The sequence below is a fragment of the Anolis carolinensis genome, chromosome 4 (genome assembly GCF_035594765.1).
Source record: "Anolis carolinensis isolate JA03-04 chromosome 4, rAnoCar3.1.pri, whole genome shotgun sequence".
Taxonomy (NCBI): domain Eukaryota; kingdom Metazoa; phylum Chordata; class Lepidosauria; order Squamata; family Dactyloidae; genus Anolis; species Anolis carolinensis.
In genome coordinates this window covers 138,557,474-138,582,534 of record NC_085844.1, presented here as the reverse complement: position 1 = coordinate 138,582,534, position 25,061 = coordinate 138,557,474, and the positions used below count along the sequence as shown (strand labels likewise).

The 25,061-nt window shown below is 40.2% G+C and overlaps 1 protein-coding gene across 4 annotated transcripts in view; it reads right to left on the bottom strand.

Annotated features, from left to right (window-relative positions):
* slc24a3 (solute carrier family 24 member 3) overlaps nucleotides 1-25,061 on the bottom strand; it is a 274,995-nt gene that overhangs the window by 74,025 nt on the left and 175,909 nt on the right. For all 4 annotated transcript variants that reach the window (XM_016993093.2, XM_062977908.1, XM_062977909.1 and 1 more), the window contains exon 3: nucleotides 9,716-9,792. In XM_016993093.2, the coding sequence (XP_016848582.1) occupies nucleotides 9,716-9,792 (77 nt within the window). The remainder of the gene's footprint in view (nucleotides 1-9,715; nucleotides 9,793-25,061) is intronic.

Below are 25,061 nucleotides of genomic sequence, written 5' to 3'. Positions count from 1 at the left end.
CATCAGCGAGCACTGTGGACTCCAACAATGATGGATCTGGATGAAACTTGGCATGAATATTCAATATGCCCAAATTTGAACACTGGTGGAGTTTGGGGAAAACAGACCTTGACATTTGGGAGTTGTAGTTGCTGGGATGTATAGTTCACCTACAATCAAAGAACATTCTGAACTCCACCAATAATGGAGTTAAACTGAACTTAGCACACAGAACTCCCATGACCAACAGAAAATACTGGAAGGGTTTGGTGGGCATTGATCTTGAATTTTGAAGTTGTAGTTCACCTAGATCCAAAGAGCATGGTGGACTCCAGACAATGATGGATCTGGACCAAACTTGGCACAAATACTCAATATGCCCAATTGTGAACACTGGTGGAGTTTGGGGAAAATAGACCTTGACATTTGGGAGTTGTAGTTGTTGGGATTATATAGTTTACCTACAATCTAAGAGCCCCTTGAACCCCACCAACAATAGAATTGGGCCAAACTTCCCACACAGAACCAACAGAAAATACTGGAGGGATTTGGGTTCCTAAGACCATCAGAAATATTTGTTTTCTGATGGTCTTTGATGACCTCTCTGAAACCCCCCTCATGACCCCCCAAGGGGTCCCGACCCCAAGGTTGAGAAACTCTGGTCTAGCCATTCCTGTGCACTGGTTCCCTGGTTTACTGTGAAATGAAACTTAGGTCACTGGAAGAACATTTGGAGTAAGATGAGTTGGATCACAAAGCCTATCCTTACACATGGAAAAGCAAAAGTGTAACCTGTAAATATTCTTGAGAACAACTCTTTTTATATATTGGGCTAAATTGAGGAAGAAACTAGGATCACCAATCTCTAATACAGTCTTCCTTATCTCAGCACCTGGGAGATTACAGCCCCAAATCCATCCTCCTGAAGATCCTGGGCAGTGCTAAAGAGTCACTACCCTTTTCCTGTCCTTTGACAATACCATGGATTTTGCTATTTGATCCCTAATGGAGGTTTCAAAAAAGGCCTATTTAAGGTTTCTAGTAGAGGTCACAGCTCAGGTATTAAAAGGTGGTGCAGATGTGGAGGTCGTACCTGACCAATAGGAAAGGAACACAGCATCATCTGGTGGGGCAGAGGATGGCACCTGTCCCATCAGAGGAAAGGCTCAGAATGGAGCCTGACAGACAAGGAACTCTGTGAAACTCTGAGATTTCATTGCTTACACTGTAGACCTGAGAAGATGGCTAGGAAAATGCAACTCCACAATGAAAGTCAAGATTTAGCAACTCTATGGAATTTTGTTGCCTTCGGCCAGGAATCTAGAAGATGTGATGTCTAAGCAAAACAAATTCCACAGTTAGCTCTTTCCTCTTTACAAGCCAAGTAGTAAGGCCTGGTTGCTTCATTGCTGCTCAGAGTTTTCCATTACAAAATCTAGCACCTAATAACTAGTGAACTTGATCATGTTTGCAGCTACAGTATGATAACTTTCCACTTCTCTCATGCCAATAAAAGTCTTCTGAATGGCTTCTTTTCCCAGCCATCTTTTTGTCATTTGCAGAGGTTATCCTGAAAGAGGATGTGCTGATCACTCATTATTCAACAATACCGAGACAATTCAAACATTAAAAAAGCATCCTTTCAGGGCTGTATCTTTTTAGCTGAGGAATCACAGGCCTGTGGGAAATATCTTTATATGGGCAACTAATTCAAAACTCTTTTCTCATGATAAATATGGAAGTAGATCAAAAGTAGATCAATGTCATGTGATATGATCCGGCAGGCTCCGTGCCTGAAGAGAGGTCCATGCATCATAGGACAGGCAAGTTTGCCTGTCTGATGAAGTCCTTGGACTCAGAGCAATTGGCTCAAATTACAGGAAAGACGATTTCACCTGAACATTATGAAAAAAACTTCTTTACCATAAAGAGCTGTTCCACAGTGGAACTCTCTGCCTCAGTCTGATGGAAGCTACTTCTTCGAAGGCTTTTAAACAGAGGTTGGATGACTTTGGTTGTGTTTTTCCTGCATGATAGGGGATTGGATTAGAAAGCCCATGTGGTCTCTTTCAACTCTATGATTCTATGTTGGGATCATGAAAAATTTGGCAACAGTAAAAGGTTTCTGAATGCTACCAACAACTTCATTGGATGGGGCAATTTGCTCTCGCCACAGAGCCCATTATACGATGCTCATCTACTTCCAGCCAGGCTCCGTGGCAAAAGGGGAGAGCAAGCGGTGTATGCCATGGCAGTAGTAACATGGGAGGCATCCTGTGTTGCTTTTGCTACAATGGGGAGAAACTGAGCAGTGTAGGATTCCACCCATGGGATGGGGCCATTGGTAAGTCAGGGTATGGAGTGAGGGGTTCTCCACATACCCTGCCAGGACCCCACGGATTTGCCACGATTCTGGGTGAATCCCTCCCTTAAAGTAATTTGGTCCCTAGACATTTACATGAACTTGTTAGCAACCCTCTGTTGTGTTTACAGTGGACTGTGGAAAATGCTTCAGCTGTACTTTCTAAAAATGAAAATCAGCCTATTTGAGCTTTGCAAATGCTGATTTTTAATTAATAAATGTTTGACTTCTATATTTAGTTTATATATGCATAAAAATTTCTTTGGCAGAAAGAGGCCACGAGTGGAAAAGGTTGAAGAAGCCCTGCTACAGACCACCATATGAAGACTGTATTGCTCTGGAACATGAAAAAACTATGAAAATAGTTTTTATAGTTTTTAATGTTTTTTTCTGTTTTAAAATAGCATGTTACTGCTATAGAAATATTACTATAAAAGCCAATACAGAAAGAAACAACACACTGTAAATATGTTCTTTCACAGCAGAAAATAAAACAGCTTAACAGAACACAGATCTATTCAAGGCACTAGAGATAAGCAAAGACTAGATTAATTGCCTGTTTATTGGGACTGAATCCCAACAATATGAATAGCATAACTGTGAAGTGAGCAATCCAATTATTTGACTAAATCATCCCATACTAATTCAGTCCAGTTTCCTTCGCTGAAACAAAAGAAAGTAATGGCTAGAAGTCTCATTACTTTCTCCTACATTTTAAAAATGATTTTCATTTAGATGGAAGACAAGGACACAATTTGCAAGCAAATCTATAACATACTCTGTTGTATGTATCCGTTTCCCAATAAACATACTTAAGATGAAAGAAAAGGACAACTGTGTGGCTATTCCTACATTATGAGCATGTCTTGCAAATGTTAGTGGTAAGGGTGAGAAGGGATTGCAGCTCACTGACAAAATAGATGCAGAAAGTTCCAGATTCAGCGATTCCTGCTAAAAAAAGAATCATGGAGAATGGTTAATAATCCATACAGAAAATACTGAGTTAGATGGACCAGTGGTCTAATGTAGTATAAGGAATCTGTCTCTGGACCTTATCACATTAAGTAAAGGATTTGCTACAGATCATCAGTCAGCCCATTATATTAACTGAGGATAGAGGTGCTGGAACCCCATGAAAGTCGAATAAAGAAACACTTTTTAAAATCAAACTACAGGAAAGGAGATTCCACTTGAACATTAAGAAGAACTTTCTAACTGTGAGAGGTGTTCAGAAGTGGAACTCTCTGCCCCAGAATGTGGTGGAGGCTCCTTATTTGGAGGTTTTTTAAAACCGAGGCTGGATGGCCATCTGTCGGGGGTGATCTGAATTTGATTTTCCTGCTTCTTGGCAGGAGGTTGGACTGGATGGTTTATGAGGTTTCTTCCAACTCTTTGATTCTATGATATAACTCCTATCTAGGAATCTCTCTAGGAATTAAAAGCTCCTCTGCCAGATGTTGGTGACAGAGTTACACCAGCTATAGATTCCCAGAGAGAGCATATTAATCCAATCCATGAATAATAAAATCCATAAAATTTAAACCTGCAAATATTGAGGGCTGACTGTGTATTTATACATGAACATTACTGGTCTTTGCTTCCTATTTTACTGAAAACTTATTTATAATTGTTAAGAAAATGGGCTACAATTTCAGCACATTCCCACATTAATCATTAATTACTCTGTTCAGAAGAAAGTGGCCTTCATTGTTCTACACAAGAACCTCCCTTGGTGTATTATAACATATATATAATGTAACTAGCTAATAAGAACTCAAGTACACAACCAAAAAAAGGAAAAACTTGAAACTAAGTCATAACCTCATTGGTACTGAGTATAATAGCATATGTCCCTTACAAAGAACTACTTATCCTTATATTTCTCACTAGATTTTAAAAAGTGTGTCAGTGGTAAGACATATATCCATTTACTTTAATTTTATTATCAACTAGCTTGGGTACTTGGCGTTGCCGGGGTTATTTGAAAAAGTCATTTTTAAATTGTACAAAATGCATAAGGTTGTGGATTAACTACAATTGACATCATGCCAGGTTAACCTCCAGAAACTCCATCAGTACTTAAAGTTTGTTATGTTGGGCAAATTTGCTCTAGATGCATCATGGGTGGGGTTCAGTGTACTTTCTGGCTGCAGAGTAAACACAACTCCCGCTATGGTGATTCAGTCCCCTCAAACCCCTCCAGTAGGTTGAGTTAGTCATGGGGGTTCTGTGCGCCAAGTTTGTACCAGGTCCATCACTGGTGGAGGTCACAGTTTCCCTGGTTGTGGGTGAACTACAACTCCCAGAAAGGGTCAGTTCCCCCCAAACCCCTCTAGTAATCACATTTTAGCATATCAGGTATGTGTGCCAAGTTTGGTCCAGATCCATCTATGTTTGGGTTCACAGTGCTCTTTGGATGTAGGAGAACTACAACTCCCCCAAATCAAGGTGAATTTTCCCCAAAGACCTCCAGTACTTTTTTTGCTGATCATGAAGGCTATGTGTGCCAACTTTGGTCCAATTCCATTTTTGGTGGAGTTCAGAGTGCTCCTTGATTGCAGGTGAAATATAAATCCCAGTACCTACTAACTCCAAAACATTCAGGCCAATTTCCCCTTAAAACCCACCAGTATTCAACTTTGGGTATCTCGGGTATGCATGTCAAGTTTGCTCCAGAGCCATCATTGTTTGAGTTCATAGTGTGCTCTGGATGTAGGTGAATAATAATATTTATTTATTTATTTATTTATTTTTAACCTGACCTGTCTCCCCAGGGGGGCTTAGGACGGCTTCCAGACATAAAACAGGCAAAGATTCAATGCCATTTCAATAATATAATTCATTTATACAAATAAGTCAAAGTGAACTACAACCCCTATAAATCCCTCCAAAGACTTCCAGTATTTTTTGTTCGTCATGGGTTTCTGTGTGCCAAGTGAGGTCCAGGTCAATCATTGGTGGAGTTCAGAGTGCTCTTAGCTTGCAGGTGAACTATACATCCTAGTCCCTGCAACTCTTATAAATCATGGTGAATTCTCTCCAACCCTCTCTAGTATGTTCAGTTGCTGATTAATTCCTCTGTCTGCTGTGTGCCATAGAAAAGGATAGGAAAGGGATATGGGAGAGGCAGTGGGCGGGGTCATAAAATTCCACACCAATGGAGAGAGTAAGAAACACTGGGATGTCTATGATGAAGGAAAAACATAAAATCTAGGATGAAATTGTCCCTGAATGAAAGTTTTCACTTGGGTGGTGGGCAGTATGGTGTTGTTGAAGGACATTGGTTCATGGTGCTTGCTATAATCTGCAATGTCATTGGAGGATGAGCCATTGGTGTCACCTGAGTAGTGGGAGGTATAGCTGTTTTTGGAAGTGGGAGCTTGTCCATGTAAGTGGACACCTCAGCCACACAATACATACATATTTTCACATGTATTATGTCTCTAGGTATCTGGTGAAATTATTATTATATTTATTTATATCCTGCTTTATCTCTCTTGCAGAAGACTCAAAGTGGCTTAACATAAAAGCATCAGCATACATTTTAAAATGCACAAATATGCAAACATTAAAACAGGATCAAATATCAAGAATATTAACAAATCCCCAGTTAAAACCATTAAAACATGTTCAAAGTTTAAAACAGCACCACTCCCTGAATTGATCTTTAAAAGTTGACTCACTAGATTCATTGCTAAAGGCTTTGTACCTTTAGATCCTTTTATGATCCTTTTTAAATTTGAAAATCCTTCAGTTCAGCTATTTTCCTTTTTTTAAAAAAAAACAACAACATTATTTTATGTAACCACCATTTTATTGTATGGTGATTATTAATGCGAGTGTAGTTAGCAAGATTCTCTGTAGGTACTAGCATTTACTATATACTCATGTATAAATCGACCACATGTATAAGTCAAGGGCAAGTTTGGGGGCCAAAATTATGTGTTTTGATATGATCTTTGCTATATTCCTACTCAGGCATTCAAAAAGACCAGAAGCAGCACTGTGGTGGAGAGTGTAGAGGATGTCAGTGCTTTTTTAGGTTCTCCTGGAACATATAAAGTTCTCATCTTTCCCCATTCTACTCAGAGATGGTTCCTTTTTTATAAGAGTAAGTTGGTCCAGGTTTTTGGGGTTGATTTTTTAAACTAAATTTCTAGACTTATACATGAGTATATACACTAAGTGTTAAATGCCATTTAATTTCCCCTATTTGCTGGTATTCCCTCTCTTTTCCTTAGCTCCTTCTATTTTCCCCTCCTTCTTTTTGTATTTCTTTTCATCTTCTACTTGTTTAGCTTTTCCATCTCCTCATTCCTCTTCTCTACTTACTATACTTATCAGGGAACAGCATGTCTCCTTGCCATCTCTTACATACATACAGCTTAAAGTGTTTGGGGGGGTTGCATGCGGAAGCATAATTAGAGCTGTCCTGAAGCCCTACAGCGACAATATTGCAGGTCTGACTGCAATTCTTCTAATGTAAGAAAGGAAGATTAGGGAATTCCACCCAGTAACTGATAGTGCTCCTGTTGTGGTTTGTGAAGGATCTGATGCTTCAGAGGATGAGAAAGGGGATTTTGTGGGTGTCATGAGGGGGTTTTGGGGGATGGAAGTGGCATGGAGAGATGGGTTAGTGAATCTCCTGGTAGTTCGTAGGATGTTAGCGAAAGCGAAACCTGTTCCCATGAGTATCTGCCAGAGTTTGCTCCTGAGAGGAATGTGGGGGAGTGTGAGTCTTTCCCTAGGTCAGAGCGGCTTCAGCTGCACTGACAGAGTGTGAGAGACAAACTCGCTTTTCCCAGTGGCTTCAGGATAAGCAGCGAAGAAGCAGGTGTATGAGGAGTGATGTCATGGGAGGCAATTGAGGCTTTTAAATAGGTTCCAAGCAGACTGCTCTTTGTGAGAACAACATTGCATTTCAAGTGGGATCAACTCTTAAGTTCTATGGCCTTGCTTCAAGTGTTCAAGTTTCTGGATTTTGGGTCTTGTTCATGTTTGTTTATTTAAGCTTCAAGTTTCTGGATTTTAATTCCTGATCATATCTTCATGGTTTTTGGTCTGGTTTATTCTGTTTTGTTTTCATGTTCTGGATATAACTTTGATCAAGTATATAGAGGTTGCCTTGCTTCACTGTATTGACTCAAAGTGAAGTTCCAAGTTTTTGAATTCCTGTGATTTGATTCCTGGAACTGATTGTCACCTATACTCAACAAATTTGGGGTCTTTGGATTTGTCTTTTGGATTTTTGATTGTTCTTTTTTATTGTGCTTTTTCTTATACAGTAGAGTCTCACTTATCCAACACTCGCTTATCCAACGTTCTGGATTATCCAACGCATTTTTGTAGTCAATGTTTTCAATATATATCGTGATATTTTGGTGCTAATTTTGTAACTACAGTAATTACAACATAACGTTACTGCGTATTGAACTACTTTTTCTGTCAAATTTGTTGTATAACACGATGTTTTGGTGCTTAATTTGTAAAATCATAACCTAATTTGATGTTTAATAGGCTTTTTTCTTAATCTCTCCTTATTATCCAACATATTCGCTTATCCAACATTCTGCCGGCCCGTTTATGTTGGATAAGTGAGACTCTACTGTATTTTATATTTTTATTAATAAACTTTACTTTGTGAATTATCTCGTCTCTGCGTAGTGTCTGGGTGAAAGGTGTCCCACGGCTGGAGGGCTACAATTTCAGACTATAAACAGAGTTTAATTAAATAAAATTAACCAAGCAATGTATAAAATAACCATATTGTACACAATGCTACAGTCCCATTAGTATCCTTGTCTAATTTCAGGTGCCTAGGTTTATCGTATCACAGCTATGATGGAGAGACACAATCACAAGGACACATATTCTCCTTTATTATTGTGACAGATTTGATTGACAACATGGAATGTCAACTATTTTTTGCAAGTTTTGGTGTATTTTTTGTATTCTTGTTAAAGTACTAAAAATAATAAGAGCACAAAAAGAAGCAAATGATATATTTGCAAATATTATTTCAAGGAATTAAAAGCTGAGATTCTCATTCTTGCTAGACTACACTATTTTTCCTCTTTCCCTGACATATTCTAAAACATTAATGTAATAATATGAGATAACATTGTATTGATTAGTGCTCAAAAGCTAAGGAACATGTCATTATGTGGTATCTGTTCATAACTATTCTATTTTCCTAAAATAAAGAGCTGTGTTCCCTCTTGGCAAGTTAAATGTTTTCTGTAATGACATCCCATTCAGAAGTTGTACACTTCTATCTTGGATCTCCAAGAGCATTTAAATCTGGGAAGTGAAGTTGAGGTTAATGAATAATTATTTGGCTGATATTCCAGGTGCTTTGCTTTGCCTGTCTGGTCTAAAGATTGGCAGCTTCAGGAATCATTTTGGCAAAAAAAATTATTAACCTTTAGATTTTGTTCTTTAGTTGAGTACCTTTCAGATACAAGACTCCTTGTGAACATACAGGAATATGCACAGACCAAAGCTGCTTTCTTGCAAGCTGAGGAAATAATGGCTTTTGGGTGATAGTAAGAGAGAGGTTGAAATCATTCTTAGGAGTTAGGAGAACTGCCTTACCCTATCTTTTCCCATCTTATCTTCTTGGGTGGCTCATGTAATATTGATAAGGACCACTGGGTTTGAGTTGCCAAATCTATGCCCTTCACTACGAAAGGAAGCATTTCAAATACTTAAAGGCTACTAATCTGAACCCTTGGCCTAGTTCAACAGGTTTCCCTCTTTTTGACTGGAATTCTGTACTTTTTGTTGTTCTTGTACAGTCTTTGTGTGAATTGACATGACTACATATAAATGTAGTATTATTGATACAACTGCCACTTTCTCCATGTTGTGAGGAGAACACTCATAATAACAAATTGGGAATTCTCTGTGGAACTCAATGTCTGAATTGGCCATGCAGCCTTGAGTCTGTCAGAACAGATGCTGCTTCACTTCAAGATACTTGGCAGTCAATTCATAATGAATTTAAATGTAAGCATCACTGAGTCCATGAACGATGAAAATGGAATATTTTGAAATACATGAAAAAATAAGTCAGTACAGCTAAAACGAATAACTCCTTCCTATGAATATCTCTGATGAGAACCAGTGAATTAAAAATACATATCCTTGCATTCTGTGGTAGCCACAGGCCATCACTTTTTACTGGCATTTTTAAACATTATTTTGGGGAGTATTTCAGTCTAAGACTTGCTGCCTCTTGGCATTATTCGTTATTGTTGCTACTAGTTTCTCTTTTGATTTTGAGGATATTTATGAGAAAAGCATGTACTTTATTTGTATTTGGTTTTGTAAAAAACAACAACATTATTTGGAGACAGACGAACAATGACTCACACAGAAGGCGTGCAGAACTACTGCTCCATGCCGCCGGTCCTCATTTGTGAAGATGTCATTAGGGAATTCATGGAGAGCTGGCAAGGAAAAAGCAAAAAAAAAGCAAGCTATCAGAAACACTCAGTTCACAGTAAAGATATATTAATTAAACAAACCAAACCAAGTGCTTCTTTAGGATGACATCTTTGCATCTTTCTCTACCGTGTCCTATTGTTCATGTTAGTTTTAAAACATTTCTCTTCTCCCTTGGCCACTACAACCCTTTTTGATAAATATTTATGATGAAATTAGATGCTACAGTAACTCTAATGTTGACCAGTTGTCACAAGAAACTAGCCAATCCTGCGAAGCCTGGCTTATTGGTTTCACGTGGCATACTCATGTCTGCTGCTCCATCCATCCCTTTTACAGAGGGAACGGTGACATAATACACGTTCACTCCTTGGTTTACCATATATATGCAAATATAGTTTGATCTCTCACATAAATTGAGAATAGGCTGTGAAAAACCGCATCTCCGTATACAAGCCAGCATGGGCACTGCAGTCTGTGGAGGAGGCCCTGCTCTCAGTCCCACTCCTATCTCAAGCGCAGTTGATGGGAACGAAAGAGGAGGCCTTCTCCATGATCCATCCCCGCCTCTGGAACTCTCTCCCTAGAGAACTAAAAATGCTCCCACTCTCATCTCCTTTAAAAAGCTTTTAAAAACTTACTTATGCACCTTAGCTTACAGAGAGGAGGAGGACTAGTATATCTCCATATATATCCTCACCTAGATTTTTTTTTCGTGTCTGGAGCAGCTTGAGAAACTTATGGTGTGAGAGAATTGGCCATCTGCAAGGATGTTGCCAGGGGACACCTGGATGTTTGATGTTTTACCATCCTGTGGGAGGCTTCTCTCATGTCCCCGCAGGGAGAGCTAGAGCTGACAGATGGGAGGTCACCCTGCTCCCTGGATTTGAACCGCCGACTTGCTGGCACAAGGGTTTAACCTCATCTAGATTTTCGATACCTACTGCCGCCTGTTGGATGCTGTAAACCATCTCAGCTTTTAACACCTTTTTGTCTAATTTTTAAGAGTTTACTATGTGATAAATATGTAATGTGTTGGGTTATGTTTATTTAATGTTTAATTTTTGGTTATTTTTTATTAGTTTTATCATTTTATAATGTGTTTGTTTTATCTGTTGTTTGATTTGTTATTTGTTTGTTCCTGGCATTGAATGTTTGCCACTTTGTTACTTTGCTGGAAACTGCCCTGAGTCCCCGCGGGGAGATAGGGCAGGTTATAAATAAAGTATCATCATCATCATTGTTATTATTATTATTGGAGCCAAAATTACAGATTTTGATAGACCTCCCAGGCCACCACTGCCATTTCCCCACCTAAGAATTCAAAATGGGCAGAAACGGTTCTACAGTAGAGAAAATATAAGTTGTCAGTGCGTCATTTAATTCTCTTTGTATGGACTAAGCTCATGTTTTTTGCCACTCAGTGATAGCTCCTTTTAAAATAAGAGTTAAGGTATAGTACTCAGATTGACCTGTAGATAATTCAAACCAGATATTCTAAGTTGATTCTTTTACTATATGTTCTAGACTTATACGTGAGTCATTTGAATTGGGATACGGCTGCTACTCTGCTTCATTTCTCTCCTCACAAACCAGAGACTGCATCTACTAAAAATGAAGCTGCCTTGAACACAGCCAGTTTTAAATTAAGCGATTTGGAACTGGCTAAATTGAATAACCTATGCCACAATAATCAGGGCAGTTCTACTGTAAAGCCATTCTAAATTAACTGTGCTAAATTAAAGTATTGGAATAGCAATTATAGCAGACAGTACTTGTTCAGGAATCTTACAGTTGTTATAATTAAATGTCATTGCTAGCATGAATTATTTTAAACAATTCCATAACCTCAATTCTACATCCTCAACATAGCCTAAATCTGAGTTTCTCAAACTGTACTCCTCCAAATGTCTTGGAATTCAGATCCCGCAATTCCTAAGAGCTGGTAAGTAGTCCAGACCACCCAGAGGAGCACAGTTTGAGAAACACTGGTCTAAAAGTCTGAATAGTACTGGACATTCCATAACCTACTGCAAAACATCTTATTGCATACGCTATTGGAAAATAACTGCACCCAGTCTATGGCCACATATCCTTTTTGGCAAATGTGAATCTCCTTGAATATGTGGAGATTACCTTTGGAAAACCACTAGTCAAGAAAAGCATGACCTTGTTAGAAGTCAACTCTTTGAACAAGTGGTATCACAAGCATTAATGTAATGGCACACAGGTAACTTCAGCTGTTAAACTGAAGAACCATGTCTTTAGATCGCCAAGAGTAAAGACATGCCACTACAAAAAATATATTTGATTGGCAGGGGATAGTTGTTTCTTTATAGCTGAAGTTGCCTGAAAGATATACACTCCCTTTAAATCTCTTAGTTAAAATATGCAATCAACGATAAAAACAAAGTCTTCTTTGAAAAATAACATATCTTGTATTAATTCACCATACAGGCACATTTCTTAATAAAGTTCAGTTACAGATAGGATATAATAGTTCTCTCTGTGTTGAGAACACAGGGTATCAGTCTTTATTAATAGTCCATAGGCTTTAGTATAGTTGTATTCACTGAAGTCCATAAGCAAGTACTGAAGTCTCTAAACTGACTTCTCCACTGAAGTCCAAACAGCAAGTTATATGCATTCACCTCCTCTGAGTTCTGATGCAAGACATCTGCTCCCATTGAAGTCCAAACAGATACTGATACAAAATGGAGTCTTGAGTCTGCACATGCTCAGTATAATCACATGTATATAACTCCTCCTACACCAAAGAGTCAAATAACCTGGCAAATCAACATACACATAAAATACAGGTTACCAAATATATACATTAACAAATAAATAATGGGTGGCTTGGGAAGTTGCTATTTCCATCAAATAGAGACCTATGCCATGCTGAGCTATATGCCCCTATCTAATTTAAAAGCCTCTGAAGGCATTCTCTGCAAAACGTGTAGGGCCTGTATTACCTTTCACAGTCAAAACAGGGAGAAGGGGAAGGACTCCTTTCTGTGTTTGGCAGGATGTTCCTAGTTGGCCCTTCCAAGATCAGGGAATCCCAGAGACATGAGGTGGGTCTATAACATCTATCTAAACACAGATGAGTTGATAAAACAATTATAAGGCTGCGTCCACTGAGGCAAGCACTACGATCGGTGTTGAGAACACCATCAAAACTTCAATTTCCTTCTCATAAGCCAATGGAAAACTCTTGCTGTTCTACATGGTTGCTTCTTGCTAGTTATCTGTCGCATTTCTCCCTTGTTGGGTACATTCCAAGCTAAAAAAATGCTACATACTCCTTTTAAGAAGTAAGTATGGACTGTTTTTCTAGCCTTAGGAACATCAACTGGCTGTCAGCCGAGATTATCTTAACATCTTCAGCTAAACAAGTAATACAAAAACGTCCTTGTAACACAATTCAATTGCACTCCCATCATGATAGTGTGGTTTGTGATTAATAGTTCTTCCAATTTCTACCAGACTTCTGATGTGTAAGTCAGATTTATTTAATCTCAGAGTCATTTCAACGTATATTAATATTTTTGTAACATTCAGCTGATTTTATAGAACTTCACAAAACAAAGGAATTCAGGGGCAAGACTACAGATTTATACTCCCACAGGACACAATCTGCTAGTTTTTCTTTTGTGTAAACACATCCTTGATTTGATCAGCTCTAAAGCTCTTTTCGCAAAATTTAAAGTTTCAACAAACAATACCAAGCACACAATTCATTCATAAATTTTTAAAAAACTGAACACACCAGGTAGGATATTTAACAACAAAGAGGAGAGAAGAGGCATGCAAAGTTATGTTCAAATGTAATCAAAGGTAATGATAGTGGTTCAGGTGAACTATTTCTGGTTCAGGTGAACTATTTCAAGTCTATCTTTAATTTTGGTTGATCTTCCATTGTATTGTATTGTATTGTATTGTATTGTATTGTATTGTATTGTATTGTATTGACTGTTTCCATAGAAGTCTGCAGCTCTCTAACCACCCTCTGCTAATAAGGTGGAATATATATACACACATGAATGTCTGTATGCACACATACACACACAGAATAAAAGAAAATCATGTTTCCTGTTCTATTACTACTTATTCAAAGCCCTTTTGCTCTCAAATTGCAAACAGACGACCTTTCTCAGTGGTGTATGCTGGAGCAAAAGCAGAGATGTATCTTTTGATCCTAGGACAGCAGTCTTTTGATAGCAAAAAGTGTTTGATCCTGAGATAGCAGCCTTTCAACTCAAAAATACAAGAACATAAAATGAGGACAAGGCCAAAGTGTCATCCTCTTCTGCTTCCAATATGACCAAGTGGCTGTCTCTAGGACACTGATAAATCAAGCACAAATGAACACATTATTTCTTCTTCAGAATTTCAGAGATGAGCTGAACTAGAGGTTATAGGAATCTACCACTGCTTATAATAGGAAAGCTAAGTGGTAAGAGAAGATACACCAAAAGGACCCACTGCAAACTCTGGAGTTCACTCACACAAGCTGATATCTCTGCAGTAGAGCCTAGTGGCTCTAATGTCAATGAAGTGGTGAATCTACTTCAGGTTCTAGTATGATTTTTAAGCTATCCAAGCTGCTGAATCTGCTTTGGAGATAGTGGCTCAACATTCTGCAGAGCTCCTTCAAAGTATATACCAAGAACTTCATCACATGGAGATCTAGAAGCCAGGGGACTACAGGGAACAGCGGGGAAAACCGTGGGGTAGCGCCCAACTTTGTCCTCTTCCCATGGTTGGTCATGGGCTGTCATCCTATAACGTTTCCTGACTTTCCTTGACTTTCTCCAGTGCTACCGGTATCCCCAGCTTCTTCGGAACTCCCTTTTACCACATTGCTGGCATGCTGCCGGGATGGAGCCCTATAAGCCTTACAATTTGCAGGAAGAGTGTGTGGCTGGATCACTCACTAGATCAGAACTTTCCAAACTTTTCATGTTGGTGACATGTTTTTTAGACATTTGTCCTTTCACGACAATTCAGGGAAACTAGCAAACCAGAGGCGAAATTAACCCCTTAAAAGAATTTCATACAATATAATATAATACAATGCAATAGTATAATATAACCTCACTGTATAAATGACGTTTGGAATTTTTCCCTTTACTTTTCTTACATACTACAGTTGATTATTGTGTAGTTTATTCTATAGCCGCTCCATCTGGTTAATCACAAACATCATTGTCAACAGATTTTCTTTTCTTAATTAGAAACTTATCCATTTTAGTGTCAATTACTGCAACCCAATCAACAAATTGTGCAAATAATACAAATTATAACACTACCTACACTTGAAAACATCAGCACTTCACTTCTGTAGTAATTAAACCTCTCTGGAGATTTCTAAATAAGGACTAGATGGCCATCCATGGTGCTTTGTGCATTGCCTGGCTGAAGAGAGTTGGACTAAATGCCTGCTAGGGTATCTTCCATGTATAGACCTTCCAAGAGTCCAGTGGAGGTTTTGGAGCTGAGGCTGGACGGCTGTCTATTGGGAGAGCGCTGACAGAATCTTCCTGCCTGACTGAAGGGTGTTGGATTGGATGTTCTCTGGGAGTTTCTTTCAGCTTTACACTCCCCTCCCCCAGTTTGGAAAGCTCTGCAATAGATGATTGGCACTCCGAGAAGGAGCACTTCTGTTATCAGGTGAGGAGGTGCTGCAGCATTTTGGTTCATTCCTCACTTGTCACAGCTAATGTTTATTAACAAACCTAAAATGAATTTGTTCCAATCTTCTCCAAGCCATCTGAGCCAGTAGCCTTACCAATATTTTGTGAAAGTGAAACTGATGCAAATTAGTTTAGCCTATCAATGTCATAGCATGTTCCTAAATTTTTGTGTTTGGGGAGGGAAGAGTATATCCTCTTTTTTTGCATTATTCATAATTTTACAAAACACTACCATGCCAGGTAATGCTTCTGAATTGTAGAAGCCCCACATGTTTTAGCCTTGTTTCAACTACTGATTTGCTTATATGATTAAGGGATAAAATAGAGGCTTACGAGAGCTGAAACTGAGGGTCATAATCTCTTTATTAATTAGGGACTTTTGGCATGCTGCCATTTCATCTGCAGTAAGAGCAATATGTGTGGTGATTTGCATTCAGAATTACCCTCAAATACGTGGAATGTGAACATGCATGGTGTACATATATCTTATGCATTCACATACATGCATCTAAAAACCCTACCTGACCAGTCATAGAATCATATAGTCATAGAGTTGGAAGAGACCTTGTGGGCCATCCAGTCCAACCCCCTGCCAAGAAGCAGGAAAATCGCATTCAAAGCACCCCCGACAGATGGCCATCCAACCTCTGCTTAAAAGCCTCCAAAGAAGGAGCCTCCACCACACCCCAGAGCAGAGAGTTCCACGCCGAACAGCTCTCACAGTGAGGAAGTTCTTTCTAATGTTCAGGTGGAATCTCCTTTCCTGTAGTTTGAAGCCATTGTTCCACGTCCTAGTCTCCAGAGCAGCAGAAAACAAACTTGCTCCCTCCTCCCTATTACATCCCCTCACATATTTATACATGGCTATCATGTCTCCTCTCAGCCTTCTCTTCTGCAGGCTAAACATGTCCAGCTCTTTAAGCCGCTCCTCATAGGGATTGTTCTCCAGACCCTTAATCAGTCACCCTCCTCTGGACACATTCCAGCTTGTCAACATCTCCCTTCAATTGCGGTGCCCAGAATTGGACACAGTATTCCAGATGTGATCTGACCAAGGCAGAATAGAGGGGTAGTATGACAAACCTAACATGAATTAAATAGAATATAGGAGTACATCTGGCTTAGAGATCAGGGAAAGCTACAGCAAATACCTTAAATGGCAGTATTTCAAATGGAGGAGGATAAGTAGCAAAGGAACACTAAAACAACAAGCTGGGGAACACTTCAGTTTTCCAAGATACTCTCTTATTGACCATCCTAAACAGAAATCTCACCATGTAAAGGATTGGCTGAATTCATCAAAAAGTTTTTCTGCTCCAAACTGAATAGAATGGAAGGATTTTTTTTGTTATCACACTACATATATTAGTCCATCCATCAATGCCAGGATATCTGTTTCCACCCAGCTCCTGTTTGTTATTGGCCACTGTTTATGTAATTAAAATTCTTTGTACTTTTTGCATTTCAATTCCCTCTGACTCCACTGTTTACAAACTATCCGCCCACTCAAGCGTGTGTATATAAATTGGGCAACTGAGCTAACTGCTTGTGCATCTGATGATCTGGACATTGTTCTTGAAAACTTCTGCCAAAAATGAAACAGCTTTATCTTCCAGGTGCCACAACATTATTTGTTGTTTTATTAGAGGAATCTTTACCCTGCAGTTCAGGAGGCTCAATTTTAGGTACGTTCTTAAGACCTTTAAAGGAAACATGCAAAGTACCATGTGGCAGATGCAATGACTTAATTCCTAATCATTTTTCTTCCCTAGAGTTCATGTTAAAGCAACATGGCTTTCCTGCCTCTCCATTTCCTCCACAGCTACCTGGGAAAAATGGTTCTTGGTCCATGGAGGGTGATGTGGAAGCATAGTGTAGGAAGGAGTACAGATGAAGTACCACTTCTATATAGAGCCGTGGTGGCACGATGGGTCAAACCCTTGTGCTGACTGAACTGCTGATCTGAAGGTTGGGTTGCTGACCTGAAGGTTGCCGGTTCATATCCACAAGATGGGGTGAGCTCCTGTCTGTCAGCGCTAGCTGTGGGGACATGAGAGAAGCCTTCCAGTTATCACACCTGGGCATCCCCTGGACAACGACTCTGTAGATGGCCAATTCTCTCACACCAGAAGCAACTTGCAGTATGTTCTCAAGTTGCTTATGATACAATTGGAAAAAAACCACCTCTCTCCCCACATGAACAGAGGGACAATTTACAACTCTATGCCATATTTGCACACCCTTCTAGGCAAAGCCACCAGAGGCCTCTCTGTCCTTATGTGGCATTGTTATTGAATGTGCACGCACTGGCACATTCCTTCTTCCTTCTGCATATCAGGTGAGAAATGGCCCCTAGAGAACATGTTTGCAAATTTACAGATGGGATAAAATATGTTGAACACAAAATCCAGGATCTGAGAAGATTTTTTTAAAAAATCTTCTTTACAGTTGACTCTTGGTAGCTGACATGCTGAAAGATGCTAGAAGTGTCTTGCAACCATTTACTTGTTTTAACTAATCTGACACCAATTTGTATTCTGGGGACTGGTTAGTTAGCTCAAAATATGATGCCTCCATGGCAATATCAGTTACATTGTTCGCCTTCCAACTGCAATGTAAGTAAAAGGGGATGTCATGTATTTTCACAGTTCAACCTGAGAAATACAAACAACATAAATGGATAATGTGATGAAGACTAGTGCAAAAAAGGGTTTGGCTAATTGTATTTTTTTTTTAAAATAAATCAAATGACATTAATTTAATCTCTCTCTGCCACCCTGATGTACTAAGTGGGTTAGAAATCACATCAAGGTTAGCAGCTATTTGTGTTCTGAGCATAGCTTGAAGGCATATTTTGCAAACTGACTGTAAAAATGGCATTTGGGAAGTCGATTCTGCCCTAACACTGAGTTTGATTCTAATAGGCTTAGAGACAAGCCATTTGTGATTAGGAAGCACCAGCCCTGCCTATATATCCTGCAAAATATCCCCAGCAACATTTGCCCCCTGGGCTTGCATCCTCAGTTCATGACTGTTTTCATAAAGCATAACAGTTTAGGTGACAATTTTGCAAGAATGGCTGCTGCTACTACTATGACACATGGACAAATTTCACAGGCTTAACTCTTCTGGTATAACACTATTAGACTGGACTGAAAAAAATGCAAATGAGCCATCATGCTAATATGTCATTCCAATAGGAGGGAGTGTACTGAATGGGTCTTGGAACGGAAATTTTTTACCCCAGTGAAAACCAAGCCATCCAGTGTGTGGGATTTGTCATTCCCATCCAATGTAATGCATTTCCTCTTTCCAGAAGAATGGGACTTGCTAGATGCAACACCGAGTGCTGGTACTATTTCTCCAATGGAATAATAATAATAATAATAATAATAATAATAATAATAATGACAATAATAATAATAATAATAATAATAATAATAATAATAATAATAATCAGGACTGTGTGGTTTTCTGGCATTGTATATTTCTGCCACTTCTGTGACTGTTCATTTGTATTTTGTTTCTGTAGCCCATTTGTCGATGGATGTCCAGAATCAACAGCATCCATCGCGGTCCTTTTTATCCTGGGCGAAGACTGAGCCAGTATAGACTTCGTTTGGTTTGTTTCTCCATAGCGCTAATGGGTTAAGTGCTCTTAGCTTCACTCCTCAACTGAGACCTCTCTGCCTTGGTTGGACCTGCCAGAAATTACACTACCGCCAGCACAGCTCTCAGCATCCTTGGAGCAGTTAACCCCCCCCCCCCCCCCAACAAGGTGCCAAAAGATCTCAGCTGGCGTTTGGAAACAATAAACATTGACAAAATTATGATCTGTCAACTGCAAAAGGCCACCTTACTGGGATCTGCACGCATCATCCAAAAATACATCACACAGTCCTAAACACTTGGGAAGTGTTCGACTAGTGAGTTTGTGATACGAAATCCAGCATATACATTTCATTTGCTGTGTCATACTATGTCTTTGTATCAATAATTATGATCAGAACAAATGAAATTGTTCTGGCCAGGATCGAAAAATCAACTGATGACCCAAAATGCAGACTGTGCAAGGAAGCTGACGAAACCATTGATCATATCCTCAGCTGTTGCAAGAAAATTGCACAGATGGACTACAAACAGAGACACAACTATGTGGCCGAAATGATTCATTGGAACTTATGCCACCAGTACCACTTACCAGTAGTAAAATACTGGTGGGATCACAAACCTGCAAAGGTAGTGGAAAATGAACATGCAAAAATACTGTGGGACTTTCAAATCTAGACTGACAAAGCTTTGGAACACAATATACCAGACCTCATGGCTGTGGAAAAGAAAAAAGTTTGGATTCTTGCTGTTGCCATACCAGGTGACAGTCAAACTGACAAAAAACAACAGGAAAAACTTAGCCATTATCAGGACTTCAAAATCAAACTGCAAAAGCTCTGGCATAAACCAGTACAGGTGGTCCCAGTGGTAATTGATGCACTGGGTGCTGTGCCAAAATATCTCAGCCGGCTTTAATAACAATAAACATTGACAAAATCGCAATCTGTCAACTGCAAAAGGCCACCTTATTCTGACCGCATCATTTGAAAATACATCACACAGTCCTAAATGCTTGGGAAGTGTTCAACTTGTGCTTTTGTGATACGAAATCCAGCATATACATTTTGTTTGCTTTGTTTGCAGGCAGCCTCCGCAGAACTCCTCTGCTCAGTTGCATTTACACAACAGATTCCAAATTCTTACACCACTAACATACAATCAGGAAACACATCTTGTGGAGGACCACAGTTACTTAGATACCACTCAGTGGGCCACTCTTGATCAATGCGCAGGGGATAGCCCTGACGGTGACAGTGCATCACCACATTCACACTTATGTAATTATACAAATGCTCCATCCCCAATCGTAGACCAGGCACAGCAAGAACACCCTTGGGAGAGTGATGGGCTCTTGGACGCATCTCAATGGATTGTCATTGATGAATGCACTGGGGATGTCGAGGAGGAGGGCAACACTTTACACCTACACAATTCACTTCAACTGGAACACTCTTCAGGGGACATACACACTGTCTTGCACAAAAGGGACCCTGTCAATCCTCAAAGGAAACAGGTCTTGGTAGTAGGTGACTCCCTCCTTAGAGGAACGGAAGCCATCATTTCCAGGCCAGACAGGATGGCTCGAGAAATATGTTGCCTCCCGGGTGCAAAAATACACCATATCACTCAGAGGCTCACCAGGCCCCTAAAGCCCTATCACCCTAACCACCTTATGTTGATTCATGTAGGAACCAATGACACCGCTAGGCATACTTTTCAAAAGATCACAAATGATTTTCGAGCCCTCAGAAGTAAGCTAAAACTGTGTAATGTACAGGTGATCTTTTCATCCCTCCTCCCCGTTGTAGGACACAGCTCTACAAGGGCCGGAAAAATAGTACAGGCCAATAACTGGCTCAGAAAATGGTGTCAAGAGGAGCATTTTGGCTTCCTTGACCATGGTCTACTCTTCCAGGAGGATGGCCTACTAGCAAGTGATGGGGTGCATCTCACACAAGTAGGAAAACATCTTTTTGCACACAGACTCACAAACTTCATCAGGCGCACTTTAAACTAGATCCACTGGGGGAGGGGAACAACAGCCTGGTGAACACTATATTACCCACGACCACAGGGAACTGCCAAAAGGCTAAATGGAGGGCTGCACAAACACAGCAAGAACTAATTACCAAGAGCACAATAATCCCAAATAAACAGCTCAAGGGGAGGTCACAGGGGCTTACATGTCTTTACACTAATGCACAGAGCATGGGAAATAAGCAAGACGAACTCCAACTTTTAGCACAGCACCACACTTACGACGTCATAGGCATCACTGAAACCTGGTGGGATGACTCCCATCACTGGAATGTAGCCATTGAGGGCTATAACCTCTTTCACAGAAATAGAACAAAGGGGAGAGGAGGGGGAGTAGCTTTATATGTCAAAAACAGTTACGTTGCAGAAGAAATGCAAGACTGTAATCTGGGAAACCAGCTTGAAAGCATCTGGATAAGAATCAAGGGAACCGGGACTCAAAAAGATCTCGTCGTGGGTGTCTACTACAGACCTCCGAACCAGGATGAAGAACTTGATGAAGCCTTTTGTCAACAGCTGACCAAAGCACAAAGAAGAGATGTAGTAGTCATGGGCGACTTCAACTATCCTGATATCTGCTGGAAAACAAACTCGGCCAAGAGCACAAAGTCCAACAAATTCCTCACTTGCCTTGCAGACAATTTTATGGTCCAGAAGGTAGAAGAGGCAACAAGGGGATCAGCAACTCTTGATCTAATCTTAACAAATGTGGAAGACCTGATCAATACAGTAGAAGTCGTCGGATCCTTAGGGCCAAGTGACCATGTGCTCCTGCAGTTTGTGATACAATGGAAGGCTGAAACTAAGACAAGTCAAACACGCATTCTGGACTTTAAAAGAGCTGACTTCCAAAAAATGAAGGAAATACTGAGCAGCATTCCATGGACACCAATATTAAAAGACAAGGGAGTTAATGATGGATGGGAGTTTTTTAAAAGTGAAATACTCAAGGAGCAAATGCAAACAGTGCCAACAAAGAAAAAAAATATGACACATGCGAAGAAGCCAGAATGGATGTCCAAAGAACTTCTAACCAGGCTAAGATTCAAAAGAGATATGCACAAGAAGTGGAAAAGGGGAGAAATCACCAAAGAAGAATTCAAACGTATAGTGAACTCCTGTAGGGAAAAGGTTCGCAAGGCTAAAGCGCAAAATGAGCTCAGGCTTGCCAGGGACATTAAAAACAACAAAAAAGGCTTTTTTGCTTACGTTGGTAGAAAAAGGAAGAAAAAGGAGGCGATAGGGCCTCTGCAAGGAGAAGATGGGGTGATGGCGACAGGGGACAGGGAAAAGGCAGAATTGCTCAATGCCTTCTTTGCCTCTGTCTTCTCACAAAAAGAAAGCAATCTTCAACCTCAGCAACATGAAACGGACGAAGGATTTGGGGAAATCCAGCCCCAAATAGGGAAACAAGCTGTCCAGGAACACCTGGCCACTCTAAACGAATTCAAGTCACCAGGGCCAGATCAACTACATCCAAAAGTACTGAAGGAACTAGCGGAAGTTATTTCAGAACCACTGGAGTTCTTGGAGAATGGGAGAAGTCCCAGAAGATTGGAGAAGGGCAAATGTGGTCCCTATCTTCAAGAAGGGAAAAAAGAACGACCCAAACAATTACCGTCCGGTCAGCCTCACATCAATACCAGGCAAAATTCTGGAAAAGATCATTAAGGAAGTGGTCTGCAAACACTTAGAAACAGATGCAGTCATTGCTAATAGTCAACATGGATTTACCAAAAACAAGTCATGCCAGATTAATCTGATCTCTTTTTTCGACAGAGTTACGAGTTGGGTCGATACAGGGAATGCCGTGGATGTAGCGTACCTAGATTTCAGTAAGGTCTTCGATAAAGTCCCCCACGACCTTCTGGCAAACAAACTAGTAAAATGTGGGCTAGACAGAACTACAGTTAGGTGGATCTGTAATTGGCTAAGCAAACAAACCCAAAGGGTGCTCACCAATGCGTCGTCTTCATCTTGGAAAGAAGTCACGAGTGGAGTGCCACAGGGCTCTGTCCTGGGCCCGGTTCTGTTCAACATCTTTATTAATGACTTAGACAAAGGGTTAGAAGGCACGATCATCAAATTTGCAGATGACACCAAACTGGGAGGGATAGCCAACACTCCAGAAGAAAGGAACAGAATTCAAAACGATCTTGACAGACTAGAGAGATGGGCCGAAACTAACAAAATGAAGTTCAACAGGGATAAATGCAAGATACTTCACTTCGGCAGAAAAAATGGAATGCAAAGATACAGAATGGGGGACGCCTGGCTAGACAGCAGTATATGTGAAAAAGATCTTGGAGTCCTTGTGGACAACAAGTTAAACATGAGCCAGCAATGTGATGCGGCTGCTAAGAAAGCCAACGGGATTTTGGCCTGCATCAATAGGGGAATAGCATCTAGACCCAGGGAAGTCATGCTCCCCTTCTACTCTGCCTTGGTCAGACCACACCTGGAATACTGCATCCAATTCTGGGCACCACAGTTGAAGGGAGATGTTGACAAGCTGGAAAGCGTCCAGAGGAGGGCAACTAAAATGATCAAAGGTCTGAGGAGAGGCTTAAAGAACTGGGCATGTTTAGCCTGCAGAAGAGAAGGCTGAGAGGAGACATGATAGCCATGTACAAAAATGTGAGGGGAAGTCATAGGGAGGAGGGAGCAAGCTTGTTTTCTGCTGCCCTGCAGACTAGGACATGGAACAATGGCTTCAAACTACAGGAAAGGAGATTCCACCTGAACATTAGGAAGAACTTCCTCACTGTGAGGGCTGTTCGGCAGTGGAACTCTCTCCCCCGGACTGTGGTGGAGGCTCCTTCTTTGGAGGCTTTTAAACAGAGGCTGGATGGCCATCTGTTGGGGGTGCTTTGAATGCGATTTCCTGCTTCTTGGCAGGGGGTTGGACTGGATGGCCCATGAGGTCTCTTCCAACTCTACTATTCTATGATTCTATCTATGATTCTATGTCATACTCTGTTTTTGTGTCAGTAAAATAATAATAGTAATAATAATAATAATACAAACAGAGGCACAACTATGTGGCCCAAATGATTCATTGGAACTTATGCCTCAAGTACCACCTGCCAGCAGCAAAGAACTGGTGGGATCACAAACCTGCAAAAGTATTGTAAAATGAGCAAGCAAAGATACTGTGGGACTTCCAAATCCAGACTGACAAAGTTCTGGAACACAACACACCAGACATCACAGTTGTGGAAAAGAAAAAGGTTTGGATTATTGATGTCGCCATAACAAATGACAGTCGCATTGACGAAAAACAACAGGAAAAACTCAGTCGCTATCAGGACCTCAAGATTGAACTTCAAAGACTCTGGCAGAAACCAGTGGAGGTGGTCCCGGTGGTGATGGGCACATTGGGTGCCGTGCCAAAAGATCTCAGGCGGCATTTGGAAACAATAGACATTGACAAAATTACGATCTGCCAACTGCAAAAGACCACCCTACTGGGATCTGCGCGCATCATCCGAAAATACATCACACAGTCCTATAAACTTGGGAAGTGTTTGACTTGTGATTTTGTGATACGAAATCCAGCATATCTATCTTGTTTGCTGTGTCATACAATAAAATAATAATAATAATACCCACCTCTCCTTATGTCTCAAGGCAGGGTAAAAAAGGGTTCAAACAGATGGCAATATTTTCCCCAATAGAATAACAATAACAACTATAACAATATTAATAATACCCGCCTCTCCTTACGCCTTGAAGCAGGGAATAACAGAGTTAAAACAGAGAAATAAAACACAAGACTATTAATATACATATAACAAAATACACACAAGACCACATCAATAAAATGCAGGTTGAAATTCACAAGTTAACATTGACTAAGTAGGTCTGTCGGGTTTATTTTAACAGCAACAGAGGCTGGAAATATGCAAAACTTTAGAAATATGAAA